This window comes from Cololabis saira, chromosome 21 (genome assembly GCF_033807715.1).
Source record: "Cololabis saira isolate AMF1-May2022 chromosome 21, fColSai1.1, whole genome shotgun sequence".
Taxonomy (NCBI): domain Eukaryota; kingdom Metazoa; phylum Chordata; class Actinopteri; order Beloniformes; family Belonidae; genus Cololabis; species Cololabis saira.
In genome coordinates, this window is record NC_084607.1 from 28,938,367 (window position 1) to 28,963,420 (window position 25,054).

Genomic DNA, 25,054 nt, shown 5'->3' on the forward strand with positions numbered 1-25,054 from the left:
GACAGTGATGATGTTCCAGGAGTATTGACTAAGACATTGATCAATGGCTTGAAGTCATTGAGAATGACTGAAGACTTTCTTTCTTTATGCAAAAAAAAAAAGAAAAAGAAGATACTTGCACTGTTTTGCGGATTTAATGAGCTTCATCCCGTGCACATTAATCTTCTGATGCAGCGAGAAACATTTTCCCTCACATCTTTTATCTGTTGCTTTGTTCATTACAAGCACAATCTTCCATTCCTCCCCATGCTGGCATCCGTACCCTGGTGCTTTAATTGGCCTCGTAGACTTTCACTTGAATCAAAGAACAAAGGAGCAGTGTGGCAACATGCTTAGGCAGAATATAAATAAAGAAATAAATAAAACACAACCATTCGGCACATTCGTACAATATTCGTACAATCCGACATTTGGAGGCTAGAAATACGCGAAAATCAATGAAACAGCAAAAGGCTCTGCGAGGGAGGGGTGGTGGAGGGATGTGATGGAGAGAGATGAGGGAGGGGGTGCAGGAATATGAGAGTGTATGCATTTTCAAGGCGGTCTTTCTGTTGCGAGAAAGAAAAAGAAAAAACACAGTAGAGTCTGACAGGAAAAACGAATAGCTCGAGCCGCTGATGAAGGCATGGAAATGCAATTAAGTGACGGAAACTGAAAAAAAAAAAAACTGCGTGTTTTAATGGAGGCTCGGGCGAAGGAAGAAAGGTGGAATCACCTTCTCCGCGGCGTGTGAAGGAAGAGGGACCGGAGGGGGGGCGGGGGTGTGTGGACCTCGCTGGCGACGGGACCCGCACAAACCCCGGTCCTGCTCTACTCTCAGCATCTTTTTTTTTTAAGGGGAGGACAAAAGGAAAAAAAAAATAGAAGCAGAAGAAGACGAGGGGGAGAGAACCGCCAGAAAGGCCCGGGATCGTGTCGCGTCGTGACGGGGGCCATCCCTCCGCTTTGGCCGGCGCTGTTGTTCGGGTTTTACGAGGACTCCCGGCGGAGCAAGCGGACCCCCGGTCCTGTGGGGGTTTTCCTAACCACAGGCAGCGGCGGGGTCGCCAGCAACCAGCCAGCAGACAGCCAGCAACCTCCCCCTAGCTCCGGGGGCCTTGTCGCAGCCGCGCTCTCAGGTACGCGTCGCCCCCGCCGGCCGCGGCCCTGCCACCGGCGGAGCCGCGGCCGGGCGGCCGGTGGCAGGACGCCGCTCCGCGCTGCTCCCGCTCCCGCTTTCTGGGGGCGAGAAAACAACAAATAAATAGGGTATTCGTGCTAGCTAGCATCTACCCAGAGCCCCACTGAGGAAAGGGGGTGGTGGTGGTGGTGGTGGGGGAAACATCTGTACTTAATCACCAATCCAGCGGCTAAAGACTGATTTATGGTTCCGCGTTAAATCGACGCAGAGCCTACGGCGTAGGGTGCGCGTCGCCGCGTTACTTACGCCGTAGGCTCTAACGCGGAACCATAAATCAGCCTTTAAGCGCTGCTCGGCTGCCCGGGACTTTAGCCCGCTGCAACCAGCGCTTTTGTAACGTCGTGTGCTCGGAATGCTGCACTAAGTTTCACACCAGCAGACGTGCTTGGCGTGCACTTAGTGCACCATTACGAGCTGTGTTGCAGTTTTACACGGCTAACTCGCAGGTTTGGTCCGCAGGACGGGGAGCTTGTTCGAGGCTAGAGCTAAGCTGTCACGGCTACAGCACAGAAACCCTGTTATGTGCTAATGTAGGAGAGGGGGGGGGACTGTGGTGGTGGTGTTGTGGCAACAAGCAGGCAAATACAGCAGGGATAGCTCCTTCTCTTCTACGTCTTAATTGATGAAGGCGTTGATTGACTGGCTGGTGATGCAGCCTGGATGATGCTGCTTGCTCGGGATGCTGGGATCAATTATCATCTAGAAATGGACTAATAAACGATCCGAAGGGCTGGCGAAGCCTGTTCCTGCCAGCTGGAGGAGGAAAGGGGAGGAAAAAAACGAAAAGGTTTAATTTATATAATGAGATACTGCCTCTATGTTGTGACTTGTGATCTCATATGGTGGTCAGCACTGTTGCCTAGCAGCAGGGAGGTTCCTGGTTTGAATCCCACCAGGAGTCTGTCCATGTGGAGTTTCCACATTCTTCCTTTTTGCTTGCACTGGTTTCTGTCCAGGTAGTCCAGCTTCCTACCACCGTACAAAAACATGTTTGTCTGGTTAATTGATGAGCGTAGGGAGTGTTTGTGGTTGTTGGTCTGTCAGGGTGTACCCTTGTCTTTTGCCCCAAGAGAGCTGGGATAGTATCCAGCAGATCCCCTGGGTAGGAATAAGCAGGTATAGCTAATGGATGAATCTCACATATCATCTTACATTGCCAAAGCTCAGCCAAAACTATTGCAGAAACTAGAACATTTATGAGGTTTCCATTAGTGCAGGTCTGGGGTGACGCCTGAGAGGCCGGGATTGTTACGTGGTCGGACTCCTTCTCGACCCTTTCAGTCTCACTGTCTACATTTTCAGTGACGATAACTACCACGCCAACCCCCCTGGTGGCAGTACTGGACCACTTTCACTGTTTTCCAAAGAAAAACATACTGGAACAACTGGATCAGCACTAAACGAGCTGAGTCTGGTTACTTCATTGTTGTGTGATGTATGTGTAGGATGCAGTGGTGTTGATGAATAAGAAAATCCCACTTGTTCTTCCCCCTCTCCCAGAAGTCTTTCTGGGCTTGATGTAATCCGGCCCTGTTCGGCTTCACAGAAAATCTTGCTGTAGATCAACCTCTGATTATGTAGACATATGTCTACCTAAAGTCACCCTGGGCCGCCGCTAATGAAAACGCACTTCATAATGAAGAGGGAAGCCAATCGATTCAACATTCGCGCCGCCATCTTGTTTCCCCATGAAGTCATAATTATGAGTTATTAGGTTCAAATTACAATATAGTCAATCATAATTATGAGATAGTAATTTATAATTTATGATATACAAAGTAAAATGAGGAGATAATAAATCTAAATTATTAGATATTTTGAGATTAGAGCTCATTATTTTGACTTGTACAATTGTGTTTTTTTCCTTGGTGCAGCTGAAATGGCTTTCATCAGTCACGTCCTTCTAACTTGAAAACAGCATTAGCTTCGTGCACTAACTGGATGCTGAAATCTAAAACTTTAAATGAGGATATTTTGGACAATGCAGTTTCTGTGACTCATTTTGATTGATTAGGTATGATTGGCTTGTGTTGCAGCCATCCTTGCCCTTTGTTTCCCCTCCCATGTTTCACATTCATGAACTCACTACCTTCCTTGTGTGATTATTTGTTATTTGGTGGCCTCTGTGTGCCCACCCACAGCTGTTTTAGGGCTAATAACCCTTTTACAATGTATTTGTAAAAGACAAGAAAAGGGTTGTCTTACAAATAGCAATTAAAGGCCCTGAAACCATAAAAGTAGTTTTATCCCCTCACTTATCTCCCATTATAGTTAAATCCCATTTATACCAGCATATAACAATAAAGTTAGTTATATTTTTAGTGTCAGTGGGGTATAGACTTGTTTTGTCTGGACTCCACAGTGTTGTTTGTTTACACGTGAGGAAGACTTTGTGACCTTGTCCGTGTTACTTTGTTGCCATAGTTACATGACCCATGTTTCTCTCCAACCAAGCTTTTTGTTATTGGCCAGAGGAGACGGCTGGAGCATGCATTGTTGTGGTGCCAACTAGTGTGAAGGATGCACTTACAACTTGTATTAATGCAAGGAATTAGGAAACTTTTTAACTGATGCTGGATGTGTAATGACTCATCCGAGCAACATGATGTCATATTTATACTAATGGGGTCATGATTAACTCTGTCTACTTCTGTTGGACTGATGTGATTGTCTTGTTATTGATCCAAAAAGTAAGCATACTTATGGGAATTGCTGATGTACTGTGAAATATTTGCTTCTGCATCAGCACAGTTACTTTTTCAAAGAAATATGGCCTCTGTAAGAAATAAAGTAATGGAGAAGTCACTTAACGGGAGCCTGTTTACACCTGCGTTGGTTGTTATGCCATGTCCACTAGTGAACTGTTGTGGCTAAATATATCAATAACATAATCTTGGTACCGAAATATAGAATTGCCACTTTTTTGAGCTGCTTATTACAATCATTACGTGACCAGACCATTTACCAATGTGTTTATTCATTATCTATAATAGAGCTGGACCACAGGATGTGTACGGTAATTGTTGCTGTTGCTAACTCTTTTGGTTTGTCTCTTGTATTTACAGAGGTGTGACGACTTCTGGTCAGCAGCTCATGGACGATGAACTCGTCTGCATGGAAATACTCAAAGGAAACAGAAAAGAGGAGCTTGGATTAATGGAACCTGAAGTGGACTAAATGGATTACCCTTATTTTGGAAAATTGCTGTCATGGAACTATTTAAACTTAAATGATGGTTGAGAGAGAACAGCAAAGGTAAGACGGCTAAATGCTGAAGATGCAGGATGGCACGAGGAGAATCCTGAACACAAAGGAAGAACATTATTTAGAAGGGACCAAATACTCCTACAGGCCTAATGAATGCACGTGTCTGAAAAAGCATTTCTCTCTGCACCCAAGAGCCTGTGAGGACATCCATGGAGTGTTTGCCTCTCGGAGTATTTGAGGGTCTACATTCAAACCTCTTGATTTTGTTCCTGGAGTTTTTGTCTCACACAGGTGTGAGTCAGGTCCAGAAAAATCTCCACATGTTGACGAACTGAAGGACTTCAGCAGCACAAAACAGTCTCAATGGTGTATTTTGAGATTTGTTTTGTTTTTTTTTTTTGTTTTTTTATGAAATTGGATCACAACTCAGCTTAGTCCTTAAATAGCTCTGCTTGCTTAAGCTGATATCAAAGCGGAGTGCATCCGTGTAAAGACATTTAAGGTTGGAAGTCTCAAATTGTGATGTGGAAGTCATCCACGATATCATCGCATTCTCGGTGCCAAACTGCTTCAGCTGCGTGTGAATGGCTGCTCATTTTTAATCTGAAAATTTCTTAAGCAGAAGTTTGCTTCAGTATTTGTCTCTTTTTAAACAGCATATTTTTAAAACTCTCATGCGAAAGGAAGCTTTGAAGAGGAAACAACCTACCATCATATTGAAAATGGAAGATTTTTAAGATTTTTGGGCCTTCTCGTCACCATTTCAACCTCATTGTCCACAATTTCCAAAAAGTGATAATTTCTGATGATATATATATGAATATCTCTATATATATACATACATATTTATATATATGTATGTGTGTGTATATTCATCTTCGTTGCCGTTTTAGTGGATTTCAAAAGCATTTCCTTGTTGACTGCTAAGCTGTGGGCTCTCTTTATGGTTAGTGCCACAAGCCTTCCAGGCTTTGATCTAAGACATTCCCTGCTATAGACACTGAAAGACTTTTCCGTTATTGTTTTTTTTTCTTTCTTTCTTTAAAAAAAAAAACAACTTGGTTAAAAGAAAAAAAACAATGCAGAATTTCTCTAACAGTCCAGTTCCCCCCTCTGTCCCTCCTGGGTTTGGCGGGAGGCCTGTGGGGGGACCTCCATATCCCCCTCAGCCTGCAGAGCCGCAGATCTCCCCAAGGATGACGGATGATTATGGCGGGTTGCAGCAGCAAAGTCTGCACAGAGGCCACCACCACCCCAGTCAGGCCAGCCACATGCTCGCTTACAGTGCAAGAAACAGAGGAGCTGTGGAGCCGCCACCAACACAGGGTAACATTCACAGTGGCACCAACAACCCCTATCGGAAGGAGGCTATGGATTACTATTTTTCAGTGGGTGGGAAGGACAGGCACAGAAGGGGAGGCATGGGCTTTGGGGGAGCGTTTGGATACCCCAGCATTGATGGACATATCTCTCATCAGTACCGGCATCCTGGAGCTAGCTCTGCATCACCAGCTGGCCTGATGTCGCCATATCCAGTAGACTATGCCTCGAGTCCTGGTTCAGCTGGAGGTGCAGGAGCCTTCTCTCCTTCTCATCAGTACAGTATGAATCAGAACCCTTCGTTGCAGTCAGTGGCAGGAGCTCAGATGCAACACCGCCAGCACGGTCAGACCTTCCCAACGATCCACCACGGACAGCAGCATAGGAGCTATCCACACTCTGGGCACAGACTGACCCCACAGTACCCGCATTACTCTCCGCAAGGTGGAGCATCCACGGGGTCGTCAGGAATGTATAGCCCCCCCCTGCAAAGATATCTCGATGGAGCTGCTAGCACTGGGTTTGATCCTAAAATCAACAGTTCTCCCAGTGTCAACTCTACTTCAAACTCAATCTCTAGTTCAGTTGCTGCTAACAATGTGGGGTCGGTGGAGAATGTTCAACAGAGTTACCATGCTGCGAATTATCCTGGATATTCTCCACATTCACTTCACAAGCAAGCCACACTACAGCACCGCAACTCGCAGCACAGCTTAGGGGTAGGTTATGACAGCGCCCTCAAAATACAGCATCAGGGTCTGTCTCCGAGCCCTGCTTATGCTAAGCATCATCACGCCTCCAATCCCAGTATACCTCAGCCAGCATCTCAAGATATAGCTAAATCCCCAATGCATCCTAATGCTCAGCAAACTCAAATTAACCAAAACTTCAGCCCTATATCTAACCCCTCGCCTGTTGCCTCTGCAGTTCCCTCCCCCAGTTGTAGCTCCTCTCCGTCCCCTCTGATGGGTGTCTCAGAAGCACATGGAAACCCCTCGGGTCATGGTTCTTCGCATCCTCCTACATCAAACCCCCGTAGCAGCCATGGTCATGGTAGATTACTGCAAACTATGCCTCAGTTAAGTCCCACACCTAACTCAAATAGCAGCATCAGTAGTTCTGGTAGCAGTGGCAGTCATAAAGCTCACAGCATGAACTCAGTTGGGGGGAGCAGTCTTCATCCAACGTGCCGCAGCAAAATGGGTCAAGGTGCCGGAATTGGATCCCGAGAGGAAGGCTCTTCTGTTTATTCCACTTCTTCACTTGACAAAATGCAGGATGCTGGCCTGAATAGTCTTAATGCCTTGAGTTCACAAGTAGCCAATTTACCCAACACCATTCAGCACATGCTCCTCACTGACACAGTACTCTCACAAAAGAAGAAAGATGGTGGGCAGATGCCACAGACAGTACACGGTGTGCCTCCGTCACAGCCAAGGAGTCAAAGTGCAAGTACAACCTCAAGTACTAGCACAGTCAAAGATGGAAGTGTCGTGGGGATTGGTGATGGTACCTGCCTGGATGCAGGTGGTGATGAAGATTCTTCCTTAATCTCGGTTGGAGGCTCATCTGGGACCAAAATGGATCAGGAGGAGCAGTTATCTGAAGGGGAACATGGGAGAGTGAGGCAGATGAGTGGTGCGAGCAGTGGGTCAGAAGCAACTGGTTTTAATCAAGCCCAAACACAGATGGGAGAAGCCACAAATGTTAAAACAGGCAACTCGGATTCATCCTCAAAAGAAGTAGTTGTCACAGAATCAAAAACAAATGAAGCTCACATTCCTTCTTCATCATCATCATCATCATCTCCAGCTTTTGGATGTCAGTCATCAGAGGCGGGTCGTACTTTACACACAACGCCTCGTGTCCCCTCATCCTCATCCTCCAGCATTCCTCCCCCCCAAACAAATTGTGTCCCAGAAACTATTTCGACATATTCTGACCACAGAGGTGACGAAATTAAAAATGAGAACGATGCTGCAGTTGAGAAAACACAGAGGATCGGTAGTCGAATACAACAAGATGGAGAAGTCAAAAAACAAAATGGCCAGGAAAAGGAGAATAGATTTCAATCTGCATCCAAATCGCATAAGAAGGAAGAAAAACACGCATCGGAAGAGCAGCAGAATGCCAGTAGTGTTGGTGTGATTGTTTCAATCCGCTCTGAGGGAAGTCACACGGACAAAAGTAAGCCCCCCCAAGACAATTGCATAGAAGAGAAACAGCCACACTCTTACTTAAGGGAGTCAGGAAGCCATAATGGAGAGGAGGGTATAGATCTGAGTATGTATTCCTCCCATCACCAGAAATCAAACTGTGGAAAGTCTCAAAATATTCCACAGTCTGGTTTGCATAAATATGCCTATCCAGAATCAACATATGGCTCAGATTTGTCCATGAAGAACAGAGTGAGAGCAGGCCCAGTAGGTGTAATGGATTCAAGTCCCAAACATTCAGGATACCAACAATCACAAGGCAGTTATGGCCCTGTGCATCCAAAAGATGCTGGTTCTGTAGCCGAGTCTTTGGCAAAGAGAGGGCATGTACCCGGATCTAAAGGTCAAGAGGAGAATTCACAGATGCAACAATGCCCGAGTCTTCTGCAAGAGGTTCTTCAAGGTTACAATTTAGATAGACGTTATTATAGACCAGAACAGACATATCCTGCGCATCATCCAAGTCAACAACAGTTCTCATCCAGGCATCCATTTGGTATGACTGAGTCTGCGAAAATGCAAGGTGGAGTACCTGAGGGTTTGACTCATTCTGCCCAAGTGGGTTTCTCTGGAAAGCCACAGAACCAGAGGCATGGAGGTGAGCCTGATTTCACAGCAGAGTCTCACTCCTCAGTAAAGCCGGAGGCATCCAATGCTAAGATTAATCAAAGTTCTGAAAAAAATGAAGTGGGTCCATCCCAGAGCCAGTTAACACAGGCTGCGGAGTCTCAGCAACCCCAGTCAAAACATATCAACCTAGCTGATTATTCTCTGCCGCAGAGAAAAGTGCTCTCCAGTTTATCCACTCCATCCTCTGCTGTGCAGGAGCTTCTTTTGCAAGAGCCGGAACCGTTAGCTGGAACTATTGGTCAAAGCGAACCTCAGAAATCATTAGGCTCCATGTTAGCCCCCTCAGAACGGCGCTCCGTTATCTGTGATGTATCTCCAAACCAACACAGTACGCCAGAGAGGGACAGGGAGGTTGATAGGGAGCGGGAGAGAAATCAGAGTGGGGCCTCTGTGATTCAGCAGCAATTTTCCTCTCCAGCAGCGGCTAATGATCTAAGTAAAAAGGATCCTGGAGAGAAACAAGTGGTGAAAATGGAAATGGCACCCAAAGAGGCTGTGACAGATGCTGTAAATTTACAAACTGAGCATCGTGGCAGTGGTGCTGTTAAAGACGCCGACATGGAGTATAAGTCCAAGTCACTCCATCCATCAGCTGACCCCTATAGGCGAGGCGGTATTGATGTCACTTCGATGCCCTCTCATCCTATGAACACGAATCCTTTGACTTCACCGTCGAGACATCCGTCATATCTACATGGTGTTGACCTGTCAACGGGTGGTGGCAGTACTTTTTCTGGATTTCGATACAGTGATTCGCGAGAAGGTAGCATGAGGTCCCTTAGTAGTCCACATTTTCCATCTCATCATCCGTACCACCATTTAACCCCTCAGTCTCAAACCGCAAACAAGCTTCAGATGTATTTGCACCCGCGTGGCCTCCCTCATCATCTCCACGAAATGAGTGACTGGGTGAAAGCAATGAACAGGCCACCAAAGGATATCCTCATGCAGACAGGTGCCTCTCCTGGAAGACATAAAGGTAGCCAGCAGGAGCACAGACAGCAGGAGATCTCCCAAACGGACATGCCCAGTGAGCAGCATACAAGCAACACTTCACTCCATCATCAAAGCACTTACTTTGATATGAAAATGTGGGAGTCAGCACATTCTGGACGAGAGGGTGCTCGGATGATGGAGGGAGACTCTTATTATAGACCGCAAGCTCCTCCCCCTCAGCAACATCCCCTTCCTTCCCCTGTAGTTTCACATGGCCATGTTCCTCCACAAATATCTCATAGCCAAAAAGCTGCAGATGCAGAGGTCATAAGGGGGGTCAAAGAGGAAGCCAAGCACCCCTGCCCACCTCCTCCACCCAGCTCTAATAAGCCTCGCGCTGACACGAACTCCACTCAGCCACAGGTAAAGACTAAAGCTGGGGGTTCTGGAGACACAAATCCGCTAATATTAAGGAGGAGAGTTCGCTCTTTCATTTCTCCTATCCCTGCCAAGAGACAAATCCAGGATGCATCTCAGCAGAGAGCTGCCACTAATTTGAATCACTCCCCAGGGCTTCAGGCAGAGTCCAGCCATCACAATGACGATGACTCATCCAGTTCAGATATGCCATGTCCCAGGCTCTCTTCCCCTCTGCCGGGAGATAACACCTTTTCACAACCTCTGTCTCCAGCGGGTGGTAATGCAAAAGCTTTCCTTCCCCGAAAAGGGAGGGGTTTGAAACTGGAGGCAATAGTGCAGAAAATCACTCCAAATATTAAGAAGCCAGCAGGCCATGCTGATGATGACTCAAATCATTACACAGGCTTCTCACACTCTGAAATATCAACATTTAATGACTCACAGGACCAAGACTTAGCACATTTCCCCAGGGTTGCACGAGTGGATGATAGTTACATGGATGAAAGTCACTCACTAAATGACATGCTTCCCTTCCGAGGAGTTGATGACGCTGCGCCTGGTTATGCATGTGATCCTCATCAGACATCCCAAGTCATCAAACAAGATTTTGACTTTGGATTAGGGTCTGCTGTTGGCACATCATCTGGTGACAAGGAAGACTTTGCTTTGCTTGGGCCTTTACCTCCTCCCCCTCCACTTCCTCGCCCTGTCCAGGGTTCCCCGCCTCCATCTTCATCTGCCCTATCAGACATTCAGCATTTCACAAACACATACCAGCAGCTTGAAACACGAAGGGGAGAGCAGTCTGCTGCAACCCTGCTTCGACAGAAACTTCAGGAATCTGGCATGGGATTTGACGATTACCCTGGTAGTGACTACTATGGGACCACCTCACCCCACCAAGGACACATGCTGAACAGACATCACATCTCTTCTCGGAGGTCCAGTCTGTCGCCGCAAGATTCAAAGCCAATTGATAGTCTTGTGCCGAAAGGCTATTTTCCTTCTGGCAAGAAAAAGGGCAGGCCCGTGGGGAGTGTGAATAAACAAAAGCGGGCTCAGAGCCAAGGCCAAACACAGGCCCAGGCCCCGGCCCAAGTCCAGACACAGAACACAACTCTGAATGCTCCTCAAGCCCCACCCATTCCCACTCCAGCTCCTGCCACAACCCCACCAGCAATAGAGAGTACCAGCAGCACACCAACTCCCTCAGCAGCCCCTCTGTTGGAAGATCAAGACACTCCTCAGCTGGACCCACCTATTTTAACCCAGGTGGTGGAAGCTGACGTAAAGAGTGAGAACACACAGCCGGAGATTGAGGTGAAACCTGTGCGACGCAGACGCAGAGGTGTGAAAGATGAAGATGACCCACTGGCAGCCAGGGGACGACAAAGGAGGAGGAGGAGAGGGGCAGTAGCATCAGTGCCATCAATGGCCAAAGATGACACGGATACACCTTTAGGGACAGCAGGAGGTCTCAGCACAAGTAGACAGGTCCTGTTTGTTCCTCACATACATGTGGAGAAAAAAGTACCAGAGATCGGGGCAGTGTGCACCATAGTAAATGCTGAGGATGAGAAGATGAAAGGAGAGCGAAGTGTAGTCGGAGGGAAAGCCAGCGGGAATGGAAATGATTCCCTCCTGACCTCAGCACTTTCTTCTCAGTTATCTAGAAGAGACAGAGATTCGGAGAAAAGAGACAGCGACGAGGTGGAAACTATACTTCAGTCAGGCAAAACACTTCCTTCGTCTGGCTATGTTGTTTCAGGGCCTGTGATTACAGAGACCAATCATTCTGGCCGGCTGCTATGTTGTCTTTGTCAGAAATGGGCAAATTACAAACATCTCGGAGATCTTTACGGGCCTTACTATCCAGCTGAGTATGTCACAAAACTTCCCAAGAACCAGCCCCAGATTAGACAATGTCAGCCAACCGCAGGCACACAGAAACCCGGACCAAATTCAGACGTGAGCTCAAACGCTTTGAGTGCCGTCCAAGACACACAAACACAGTATACTCAGTTTTCCAGGCCCTCGACTGAGAGCGACTTTGCCCTCAACCTAAATTCAAACACAACATCTCTTACCAGTACAGTCAGAACTGCCTCCCCACCCAAGACGGAGGAGATGATGATGATGCATGTGAGGAGCAAGTCCCCTAACACTGCTTCATCTTCCTCCTCCTCCACCACCACCATAAAAGCATCTCTGTCCTGGGATGTGAGTGAAGATACTCCACCTATCCCCGAGCTGAAAAAAGAGGCAGATATCGAAACTGAACAGCCGCAAGCGCAGAAACAGGTTCAGCAGCCGACAGATGAAACTCAGCAGCGGCCGCAACACAGAAAGTTGACATCACATCCACGTTTTAAAAGGAGACACAAGTCCACTGAGGATTCCCCCAGAATGGTACCATCAAACAGTAAGGCTTCCCTGCCCTTCCAGCCCCCGCCACCAGCCTTGGACTCCCTGGGACCCTTGGCACAACTCGCGCAGCTGCCTCAGATGCCCATGGACCCTGAGGAGCTGTGGGTGCACGAAGGATGTATAGTGTGGACGAGTGGAGTGTACCTTGTCAATGGGAGACTGTATGGGCTGCAGGAGGCACTAGATGGCGCCAGAGAAACAGTGAGTTTAACGTGTCCTTTTGACCTGTTGTTTTGGGATTCATGGCCTCAAACACGTTTATATCTTCTCTTCTTAGAGCTGCTCATACTGCGAGATGGTTGGCTCGACCCTGGGCTGCTACAGTAAAGGCTGCACACTTCGTTACCACTACTTATGTGCTATTGAAGCAGGTGAAAATACATAAAAATGCATATCCAACATATTTAAGACCATGTAACACATAACGTATTATTTTAAAATGACCATGCAAGCATCCATTGTTGTTATTTCTGTGTCTCTTTGCCAGATTGTTCTCTAAACGAGGATAACTTCTCACTAAGATGTCCGAAGCACAAGGTAAAGAAAGAGAGGTTGGTTTTCATTTGTGTAATTCGGTCACTCCTTTTTGCTGTAGATCCATATGACTGAATCACTGATGGAATTTCCTCAGTTTTAAATATTTTTGTGTGTTTCATTCTTGTCTTTATTTCAGTTTACCCAAAGCATCCGGCCAGCCAAATCAGTGTACCTGGAGCAGTCAGAGAGAGGCTGAGAAAGCCACAGAGAAGGAAGAAACCCAGGAGGCTGGGAGTTGTAAGTTAAAACTCAACTTCGTCTTTGCACTTGCACTGGCACAAGATTATTTCCTTGTTTATGGCTCTTTTATTTGTTTTCTCTCTAGGAATTATTGTACTTTTCATATTCAGATTATTTAATTCCACACAGCAACAGATTAGCTACACTTTTTCCAGGTTTTTGGATTCTTTAAAAAAAAAAAGAAAGAACCTAACCCTTTCACTCCCTGTCACTTCATCTATTTCACATTCAAACCCTGCTGCCAGCATGGAAATGTAGGCTACATTAACATTAAAAGGAGAAATAGGTAGGTTAAAATAACCCAAAGTAACCTAGAAACAGCAAGAGAATGAAGAAAAAAGTCCAGGCATGTCACAAAAAGATGAGTATGTATTTGCCTCAGACTGTAAAAAAACATTGAACAAATCATTAGGTTTCACTGGTTTCTCACGAGCAGTTTTGAAGCCTATTTTGGTGCAGCAATGTTACCTGAGAAGCTGGCAGCAACATGCCCACCGTTTGTCAACCAAAGCTGGCTTTGGCTACCAACTCCTTCAGTGGATCCCCTCTGAAATATCTCCAAAACTGTCAGCAGACATTTACAGCAGGACATGCAGCATAACATGAGTCGACAGTGAATTCAAAAATTACGCTAGCGTTTGGCCTATGTGGGTTTATACAAACGGCTGGTTGATTCGCTAAGCATGGTAGCATGATGATTACGGATGGGGAAGTGATAACAACTAGACATTGGCTGTTTCAACTGGAAGCGCAACTGAGAAAGATGGCTCGGAAATGGAGATGGTTTTAGGGAATGATGGTGAGAAAAGACAAATGTATCTGAAAAAATGACTGCACTCTTATTTGAAGATGTTGATTTCTTGGTTACAGATTTTGTTTTGCAGTACATTTGTGATTGAATCGATGAGGAAGGACTGCGTTTTCTCATTTCGTACGTTAGTGTATACCAACTCACTTTGTGCAGCCTTTTTGACCCGAGTGGGGAATGCTTTGTGATGTATAACTGAAAACAGCAGTGAGATCTTTAACCAGGTCTTTTCTCTGACACCTGCCCAGTCTGGGGGTTCAGTCAATGAGCTTTTCAATAGCTTCAATGATAAAATGTTAAATGGTATGGACACTATTGCTCCCATTAAGGTGAAGGTTATCTCTGATAGGAAGAAGTCTCCATGGCGAAATTCCACAAAAAGAGAGTGATAATACATCTCCAGGTTCATTATGAGATCTATAAAGAGAACGTTCACTCTTATAATTTACAACTGAGGAATGCAAGGAAGTCCTACTTCTCTGACATCATCACCAAAAACAGCCATATTGCTCAGACCTAATTTACCACAGTTGACAGACTAACAAACCTTCCTGTGTCTGTGGCAACTGAACTCCACCATGTCCTGCAAATTATTTTTCCAATTTCTTCAGACAAAATCCAAAATATTAGACAAGCAGTTGGTACATCAGCAGCAGGTTCAGCATGTGTACCACGTCCACCAAAAACCGGTTGAAACAACATGGCACAGTTTCATCCCATTAACAGTAAAGACCTAGAGGACATCTTACATCAGCTGAACTCCTCCTCTTGCTGTTTAGACATCCTGCCAAAGTATTTGGAACTTGTTACAGTCAGACTTGATCGTGAATTTGTCCTCAATGTCAGGTGTGTTTCCAGAGCCACTTAAAAACAGCTGTAATTAAAGCTCTGCTGAAAAAAGACAATTACGACAAGCCCATCTCAAATCTCCCATTTTTAAGTACGGTCACTGAAAAAGGTAAATAACTTTTTAAAACAAATTAACTGCGTGATTCCTTCCAGTCAGGCTTTGGACAGCATCACAGCTCTGAGACACTCTGACCAGTGTTTAGTAGGGAAGTGTTTAATGACATGATATGTCTGAATAAAGATGGTGGAAACATGTCGGTCTTAGTTTTACTGGATCTCAGTGCTGCATCTGATACAACTGACCACAATTTATTACTTAAACGGCTGGAGAACCGGGCGGGTCTTTCAGGAACTGTACTAAACTGGTTTAAGTCGTACTTAGAGAACAGGAAGTATTTTGTATCAATAAGTAACTTTACATCTGAGCAGATGAGAATCACATGTGGAGTTCCCCAACGTTCCCTCCTGGCACCTCTTTTGTTTAACATCTACATGCTTCCACTGGCACAGATTATAAAAAAAAAACTAAATAAACTACCATAGCTATGCTGAGGACACACATACATATATTACAGTGTCACCAGGGGACCGAGGCCCTGTACAGGCTCTTGGTAAATGCATGGAGGAGATTAATGTCTTTCTCCTGTTAAACAAAACCAAAACTAAGGTACTTGTCTTTGAAACCAAAGAGAAATGATCACAGGTCACCACAGAGCTCCAATCTATACACCTAAAAACTACAAACCAGGCCAGAAATCTGGGTGTAGTGATGGGCTGAGACCTAAATTTGGAAAAACACATCAAGGCAATAACAAAGTCAGTTTACTACTGATATACTCTTGATATACTACTACCAAGAATATATCAAGAGTAAAAGATCTGATGTCTCAGCAGGACCTGGAAAAACTAGTCCATTCATTCATCTTTAGTATCTTGATTGTTGTAACATCATCTTTACAGCTGATCCAGAACTCTGCTGCTCCAGTCCTTACTAAGACCAGAAAAGTGGACCACATCAGTCCAGCTCTGAGGTCTTTACCTCGGCTGCCTGTCGGTCAGGAGATAGATGCTGGTCTATAGTTTACTACAGGTTACTCATTCTAAATTCTTGGGTGTCATTATCGATGATCATTTAAATTGGAAACAACATATATCGATACTGTATGCATGAAATCTATGAAGATGCTTGGTATTATGAGAAAGGTTTGTCCTTTTGTTCTTCCTTCCTTTCATTTAACTCTCTATTATAGCTTAATCTTCCCTCATCTTAATTACTACAACATTGTTTATGCTTCGACACATTCAACATATATTCATAAATTACTGATAATTTAAAAAAATGTTTCTCAGAATGATATCACATGCAAACAGATATGAGCCATCTGCTCCCCGTTTCATTAAATATTCATTATTATCCGTCAATAAAATTAACATTTTTCAAACATGTTTGTTTATGTTCAAATTTAAAAATTATATACAAGATTTTCCTTCTTCTTTTCATAATTTCTTTTGTGTTAATTCCGATATTCATTCTTTTGCCACAAGGCTCAAAGATGATTTTAATTTACCGTTTTGTAGAACATGTAAACATCAATCTTTCATCACTTTCAGACGCCCCCACTTGTGGAATTCACTCAATAAATCTCTTAAATCATCACCATCATTGCCAATATTCAAAAAACATTTAAAGAACTGTCTCATTGTTTCATCTTTGTAGTGTTTATTATTTAATCTGAGTTACATTTCCTTTTTTTTTTTTTTTCCTCGTGTAGCTTTTGTTTTTATTCATATATGGAAAGGATTCTATATAAGCCATCAGGCTTCTTCCTTTCCTTGCATGTTATTTCAATGTTTTTACATTTATTGTTCAATTTGTCTTATATTGCTAAATAAATAAATTAAACTATAAAGCTCTGAATGGTCCAGGACCAAAATACATCAGTGACCTCCTGACCCAGCATGAACCTGCCAGACCCCTCAGGTCATGTGGATCCGTTTCTTTTTTTTTTTTAATTTGTCTTGTCAGTTCCCAGAGTCAGAACCAGACATGGAGAAGCTGCATTCAGCTTCTATGCTCCACATGTTTGGAACAAACTCTCAGAAAGCCTCAGATCAGCTTAAATCCAGGTTGAAGATTTAAAGGAGACCTATTATGGCATCTAATCCCTATTTTAAACAGGCCTTGAATGTCTTAAAAACAAGCTTTTGATGGTTTTTGCTAAATAAATTAGAAATTCAGCCTCTGAGCCATGTCTTTATCTTCCCATTCTCTAACTTTGTGGGATTCTGAGTGGGCGGGGCTATGATAATGAAGCACTGTGCTGATTGGCTGCCTGAATGACGCGATACACCGCTACGAAAAAATGGCGGAAGCTCTGGCCGGTGGAGTTACACCGTGTACTAACTGCATGCGATGCGAGCGAGCGTCAGCGACAAAATCAATTCCATTGCTTTAATTTCTATTGGACTGTCCTAACTGGCTGCAACGACGCAGCGCGCCGTTTTGAGCTGAACATTTGTCGGATGCCCTGCTTCTATTTTCTTCCTGTCGCCCGCGTTGAAAGCCGGTTGAAAACGCTGTAGGAAACAGTCATGGATGAGGAACGGCTGATCCAGTTAGTTGAAATGAGAAGTTATCTCTATGATTTCTCCTCATTTCACTACTAAAACCTCAATAAAGTGGCAGCTGCTGGAGGGAGATGGACAGAGAGCGTCCGATGTCACGCAGTGCGACGCGATAGTCGGACGCTCTCATGCAGTTACACGGTTTTATAGTTGTGGGCATGGTTTGCATTTTGGTTACGTAAAGAAAATCAGCAGAATCTGAACAGCTCGTAGAAGCCACATCACACAGTTGGCAGGCTGAGGGGAGACCACTTTATATATGTTAAAGCAAGAAAAAACTTGTTTTTTATAACAGGTCCCCTTTAAAGCACTTTGAATGACCTTGTTGTTGAATGATGCTATACAAATAAACTTGCAGTGCCTATAAATTTAATGTATGGCCTCACGCTACACATTGCTCCTTTTAATATGTTTTATTTTATATTTAAAGCTTTTGTAACAGTTACACTTACCTTCAAGCTACTCTGAGTAATTTGACTAACTGGGTGAGTTTGGATCCGCTGCACAGCCCTGGTTCAGTTTGTAAATGCATGTACGGCGGTCTAATATGAATGGGTGTGACCAAAGATGTTTAGTTGCAGTGACCTGATAAAGCATTAGCAGCAAGTCGGCTACCGGGGGTCCCAGTGAGGCTCTGGTAGCCCCCCAATGCTCTGTAGGGATGACGTTTCAGTAGTGACTCCTTAACTGAGGATATTTTGACTGATTTATTAACAAATTAATGTCACATAATATTAGTTAGCATCATAGATAAGTTAGCCAAGCTGCAATGCTAACTATGAGTTAGTCTAGTCGGCCTCCCGGGTCTGCTCTTTCTGCCCATTTGCAACACGGCACAAGGAATGGTATGAGAAAAACAGTGGCTTCTTTTTTTCCCTTTGTCTGTCATTTACCGTATTAATAGTTAATACCAAGTTTGGTAAAATTTCAAAGCCAAGTATATATGCATTTTAATCTTGCAACAGAGGGTTTCTTTTGCGTGAGCATGGGTGTGTGTGTGAGTGTTTCCTTCACCAGCCCTCTTGACAGTCTAGCCATATTTTATTGGTCCCTAGAAAAAAGAAAAATAATAAAAACATTCTGCCATATAGTACGAACCCTGCATTCACACCAAAAGCTTCCAAATTGCCTGCAGTCGCTCTGGTCGCTTGCCTCACGCTTTGATAGTACACACCGTAATTTCCCGGCCATTGAGCGCATTAATATAAGCTGCACCCACTAAATTTAGCAGATTTTGATCTACCAGGACAATGAATTCTAAGTTTTGTGCAGGATTGTTCTGGATTTAGTCTGCAAACCACACTTTATATGATGAGTATGTTTCAGTTTTCCTGGTGGGATTTTGACATTGTCATCGTGATAATGCTTGATAGTTAGCTTAGTCCAGTGGTCTTCAACCCTGGTCCCTGGGGCCCCCCAGTCCTCCATGTTTTAGATGTTGCCTTGCATCATCACACCTGATTCTAACTAATGGACATCATCAGCTTCTCATCTAGGTCTGGACAAGTGTGTTAATGACACAGTCCTTTGTATCAGTGCGCTGGAGCAGGGTAGCATTTAAAACATGCAGGACAGGGGGTCCTAAGGAGCAGGGTTGAAGACCACTGGCTTAAGCTTGAATTATGGTTCTGCGTCAAATCGACGCTGTGCCTACGCCGTCGCCGTGACGCCGTCGTGAACCCTTCGGACTTCTCCGTCACTGCATTTCGTCGCGGTGCAGTACCCCCCGTGACCGCTAATTCGCGATCTTTTCCTGAATGGTTTATCCGACTTTTTCCGGTCACAGTGAATCAAAGAGATAAGGACAACTATTGTGCAAAAAAAAACAAAACCAAAAAAATCACACATACACGAAGAAAAGAGCGCTGAAAGTTCACGACTGCTTCAAACTGGAAACCGGAAATGCGTTTCTACCAAGCGAACCAATCACAGCCCTCTCTGTCTGCGTGTGGTCTGCCTCGACGCGTAGTTACAATTTTTGGGAGGTACGCGTCAGTGACGGCGTGTGGTCTGCGTCGACGCGTAGCACACGCCGTAGGCACGGCGTTGTTTTGACGCAGAACCATAACTCAGCCTTTAGTCCAACAACAATGTCCCACTGCTTCTCCATCTGGAGACTCAAAACAGGAATTTCCTAAATAGTACTGAAATGAATGTATGGCTTTTGGAGCAGTAAAGAAGAATTAGGATTCTGTTCATGAAAATGACATGGTATCGGATGGTGCAGAGAAGATGAGCTATTGTGGACCGCCTATACACTTCTAAACATGGTCCAAATAGCATACTTTAGTGACTACACTTCAACACAGAGTTTTGCATGCACAGTGTTCAAAAGATTGCTGGGAGAGGATCCTGTAGATCCCTGTGACCCTGAATTTGAATAACCAGATGTTAAAAAGGAAGGAAGGATGGATAAAGCCAGTTTCTAAATTCTTCAGGGGTGAGAAATTCCATCACAGCCGCTCTGTCTAAGACAATCTGCTGTCCTATTTCTGACCAGAAATGTAACAAATGAGCATGCCATTGCGTTTGCTAAGTTGATGAGATGGAGAGCGTTGAGGGCGTGAGGTGTGCAGCACTGACTGTACCGTCCAGGTACTTGCAGCTCACTTCACCACCACAGTGTTCTCAGTGTGAACGCACTTATTATACTCAAAATAGGAACTGTAAGTGCACAACTGGGCGGTTAGGGTTATAACCATTTGTGCTGTGTCTCACCGTTTTCTGTCTGATTTATAGAGCTGATGGAGAGCTCAGGCTTTATGATTAAAACATGTTCCTTTTGCTGATTGTGATTATAGAAACATTCAGTTCAATGCAGTTTTATTTATATAGCATCTATTACAACAGAAGTTGTCCCTAGGATCTTTCCAGAGACCCGGACCGTGACCCCCGAACAATTATTACATAAACATAAGTTTTACTTCTGAAATCCTACCACATGATACTTGTTGATCTGTTATTAGTTCAATTAACAAGGGATACAGAGGTCATTTCTTTCAATAATGCAACTACATGTCAGATCTTTTTGTTCATTTGTTGGTAGGAAACTATTCGGGCTCACGCTTGTTGTTTGTTTTCCCTTTCCTAGGCTAACTTGGACAATGGGAGACTGAGAAATGTGAACCGACTGGACCGGCGTTTTTGCAGGAGAACAGCTAAAGGGAATGTAGAGTTTCTCAACAGGATTCAGCATTATTTACATTTAAGACAATGGGGAGAATACATTTTGTAATGAATCATTGCTCTTTGTCTAAAAGCAGAGAAAAAAAGAGAAAAAAAATACAGAGGAACAGAGATACAAGAAAGAGACTTTGATCAAAGCGGCACGAAACGACACGTCACGGTTGACGGAGGACTCGAAGGAACTTTGCTGCAAAGAACAAAACAAACAGATTTCCTCTCTAGGCTCACTTTGATTTTCCAGAGAACCAAAAGTGTTCAATTCATTTATCATCGTCTGCATTATCGTCTTCTTTTTTTTTCGTTTTGTTTTGTTTTTTTCTTGCATTTGCTTTGAGGATGTGTTTTGGGAGCAAGTTGGGTATCAAACCCAGTGGAGGCGAGGAGAACGTTTAGTTTCCTCTCATACGTAGTATTCTATCTAATGATATTAAGATGGTCACAGTTATTCTTTTACTTCTCATTATTATTGTGTATCCTCATCAGTATTTACTCATGACAATGAAATGGATGTATCTCACATTATATTTAGTCAACATGAGTTTTTTTTTTTTTTATTTTGTTTTGTTTTTTTTTTTGTTTTTTTGTTTAAATCTCATTCCTGGAGACGGAGGAGCCAGATTGATGTGATGTCTGGAATGTCAGGGTCAAGTTTGCCACAAAGACATTATTGCCTTGGAGAACGGACATCTGTTGCCTTTTTAAAAAAAAAACTACAACAAAAAAAAAGAAAAGAAAAAAAAAAAGGTGTATGACTGTAAAATGAGTGCGTGTGAGAAAAATGCTGATATCTGGGTCTTTGATTCCATTTTGGTCCTTTTGAAAAGTGTTCTTATTTTTCATCGCAGGGGTTTTTACGGTACAGATAGTATTCATGAAATATCAGATGGACAGTCTTATTTTTCAAGTGCAAAATCTTCATAATGTCCAGGAGAGACAGAGACTTACAAGAGGAGATAAAACTACGGACTCGATGCGTGTTCGCTGTCTTTAACCATGCTGACAGAAGGAATATGAAGGACGAGACGCTGAGGAGCTGCCATTGGTGTTAAACTGTTGTGTCCTTCATGCAAAGTTACCTTTGTCTAACGTCACGCCGGTCCCTCGAACAGCGATAGAACATTTTTGAAGCTGTGCAGTGGAGAGGGTGTCATGAATGCCTGCGACCGGTTAAATATCCCGGCCGGAGCGTAGTGAGCTGAACCAAGTACTTCTGGATGGTTTCCTTCTTCTGCAACAGCAGCAGTTTAATTGAGAGATGTTACATCCATTCAAAAGAAGCGTGACCATCAGATTTAAAAGTGACTCATACATGGTGTTGTCTTTATCATTTTTTATTGTTATTCTTGTAAAAAAGAAAAAAAAAGTCAAACTGAGAGGAGACAGTTACACTATCAAAAACATGCTGTATTAGAAACTTGTCAATATGTATATGAATTATGAATACACTTAAAAATGCTTCAAGTATGCTCCTTTTCTTATTTCCCAGACTTTGTTTTCACTGTTGTTGCACCGGTAAAACCACATTGTATAGCTACTGGCAAATATTTGCTCAAATTTGCTCCGATTACTCATGTTTGAACACGTACACTGAGGCTTATTTCTGGCATGTATGGAAATAATCTACACTAGTCATTACGTCTGTGTGTAGGTGGAACTTTTCATTTGCTGACACTTATTTGACTTTGTTAGACTGCAAAAGATGTATTCTCAAGAGAAAATCAGCTCTTCTGTGTGGTAATAACACTTTTACCACATGGGGGCAGCATAGCACAGGAACACTTCGTATGAAACACCCCTAGTGGTACAAAGTGGATTTACAAGATGGACCGTCCCCACTTATTGATTATGTACATATATATAATTACTAATATACACGTTTCGCACAGGTGGATCGTGATCAGGTTGTTAATAGAACAAAATGCAAAAAGAAGAAACGAGCCAGATACGAAAAAAAAGAGTAGGCAATTTACTGGTGACTGCATTTTTAGTCAAACAGGTTGTTCATCCACTGATAAAAAGTTTAAGACTATAGGCTTTAAAAGTACATCTGCATTGGGATTGTAGAGCAGCACAAGCGCAGCCTCAACGCGTCATCATGCCAAAGTGGAACGCAGATTTCTTAAAAGATCCAGAACGTTATGCAACAAAAAAGCTCAGGTGGAAGACCCAAGGTCATCGTACACATCAACAATAAAATAGGACAATGCAACATAAAACAAGGACAGTAGACTACAAAGAATGAAAGTATTAGAAAGATATATCTTCAGTAGGGATTTAAAAGTCCGATAAGAGTCAGTATTGCGTATATGATGTGAGAGAGAATTGCAGAGACGAGGAGCGGAGGAACTGCAAGATCTGGAGCCCACAGTGACCATATGAGCAGAAAAAAGAGATCTGGATGGAGGAGGAGGACCTGGGACTCTAAGATGGTCTGCAGATTTGTAAAAGTTCAGGTAGGTAGTGGGAGGCGAGGCCATGGATGGTCTTGAAAGTAAATAGCTGAATATTATGTTCAATGATTTGATGGGAAGTCGTGAAGCTGCTGCAGGATGCTAGTGACAACGCGGGCAGCAGAGTTTTGGACTAGTTGAAGTTTGTTAATGCAAAAGAGGATGGAGTCAGTAGTCAAGACAAGAAGTACCAAGAGCATGAACCAAAGTGGCAACATTTGTAAGTGACAGCAACAACGAAGATGGTTGATATTTAGACGGTAAAAATCAGAAAGGCAGGGTTATTGATATGTGATGTAAATAAGACAGTCCTGTCAAGGATGTCATCCAGCCTCTTCATCATCATGGTCATTCAGCATCCAGGCCTGTGAGGAAGGACAAAAAATGTTTTGTTAGAATCAATAAGTAGAACATCCATTTTTTCATTGTTCAGTTTTAGAAAATTGCAGGAAAACCAGCCATTGGCATCTGAGAGACAGTAAATGAGAGAGGCTGGTGGAAGGTATAAAGAAGATTTGGTGGACACACAGAGCTGGGTATCATCAGCATAACAGTGGAAGTTGATGTTGAATTGGGGAAGATGTGACCGAGAGGAAGTACATAAATGATGAAAAGAAGTGTACCAAGAATAGATCCGTGAGGAATACCTGCGATTACTGGAAAAGAGTGTGATTAATTAAGACCATAAATTAAGTCAGTAACTGCAGCTCCATAACCATAAGATGGTATATGTGAGAGAGGTGCATAAAGAATAAATACAACTTCAAAGGCAACTTTGAAGACTCCAGACTTTGAATGGGACGGAGAAGAAGATAAACACAAGACACTGAAACGTTTGTTGCTGACCATGTCCATCCCTTTATGACCGCAGTGTACCATCTTCTGGTGGGTACTTTCAGCGGGATAACACGCCATGTCATGAGGAATCATCTCAGACTGATTTCTTGAACATGAGAATTAGTTCACTACTCAAATGGTCTCCACAGTCACCAGATCTCAGTCCAACAGAGCACCTTTGGGATGCGGTGGAACGGGAAATTCTCATCATGAACCCGACAAATGTGCAGCGACTGCGTGATGGTATCATGTTAAGATGGACCAAACTCTCTGAGGAATGTTTCCAGAACCTTGTTGAATCTACACCACGAAGGATTGAGACAGTTCTGAAAGCAAAAGGGGGTCCAACCCGGTACTAGCAAGGTGTACCTGATAAAGTGGCCGTTGAGTGTAGTGGAGTTTGGAGTGTGACTTTGAGGTTGTGGACAGGTGTCTTTTATACTAATAACCAGTTAAAACAGGTGTCTTTTATACTGATAACCAGTTATAACAAGTGCCATTAATACAGGTAACGAGTGGAGGACAGAGGAGCCTCTTAAAGAAGAAGTTACAGGTCTGTGAAAGCCAGAAATCTTGCTTGTTTGTAGGTGACCAAATACTTATTTTACCCAGTAATTTAGTAGTAGAAGTGATTCAGTAAAAATCCTACAATGTGATTTTCTGGATTCTTTCCACCCATTCTGTCTCTCATAGTTGAAGTGTAACTATGATGAAAATTACAGGCCTCTCTCATCTTTTTAAGTGGGAGAACTTGCATAATTGATGGTTGACTAAATATTTTTTGCCCGACTGTACACAGACACACACACACACACACACACACACATTCAACCAGCTGCTATAATCTGGCAAAACTCAATGAAACAGCTGGTATTGTGAAGACGGTGTGCTGAAAGTTATCAAAATGAGTCTAGGAATTGAAATGAAAACAGATGGACGAGAGCTGTCCGTGTTGGATTTATGAGGCAGGATTAAAAAAAGAGGGTGTGTGTGAGTTTGTGTGTGTGTGTGTGTGGTATGTTCACAGTTGTGTCTAAGGGTGGGATCGGATAATAAAGAGTGATAGTCAGACGGCTCGCAGAGGTCAGTGTGACAGTCGGGCCACAACCAGCGGAGCATCTGATGAAGAGTGGAGTGTGAGGGAGAGTGGACCTGGAGACCGGCAGATTCTTCTTCCACCTGACGG

The 25,054-nt window shown here is 43.8% G+C and overlaps 1 protein-coding gene across 2 annotated transcripts; it reads left to right on the forward strand.

Annotated features, from left to right (window-relative positions):
* Window positions 1–505: 505 nt before the first annotated feature.
* tcf20 (transcription factor 20) lies at window positions 506–22,045 on the forward strand. Of its 2 annotated transcripts, none has more exons than XM_061712625.1 (6): window positions 506–1,118; window positions 4,246–12,537; window positions 12,614–12,707; window positions 12,824–12,887; window positions 13,010–13,110; window positions 20,487–22,045. In XM_061712625.1, the coding sequence occupies exons 2-6, from the start codon at window positions 5,467–5,469 to the stop codon at window positions 20,489–20,491; spliced, it is 7,335 nt and encodes a 2,444-aa protein (XP_061568609.1). In that variant the 5' UTR covers window positions 506–1,118; window positions 4,246–5,466; the 3' UTR covers window positions 20,492–22,045. The 2 variants fall into 2 exon arrangements, with proteins under 2 accessions (XP_061568609.1, XP_061568610.1); XM_061712626.1 differs by having other exon boundaries at window positions 12,824–12,873.
* Window positions 22,046–25,054: the final 3,009 nt, after the last annotated feature.

Coding starts and splice junctions, on each gene's coding strand:
- tcf20 (XM_061712625.1), top strand. CDS start 5,467: ATGCAGAATTTCTCTAACAGTCCAGTTCCCCCCTCTGTCCCTCCTGGG. Junction 12,538..12,613: donor TAGATGGCGCCAGAGAAACA/GTGAGTTTAACG, acceptor TTCTCTTCTTAG/AGCTGCTCATACTGCGAGAT. Junction 12,708..12,823: donor CTTATGTGCTATTGAAGCAG/GTGAAAATACAT, acceptor TCTCTTTGCCAG/ATTGTTCTCTAAACGAGGAT.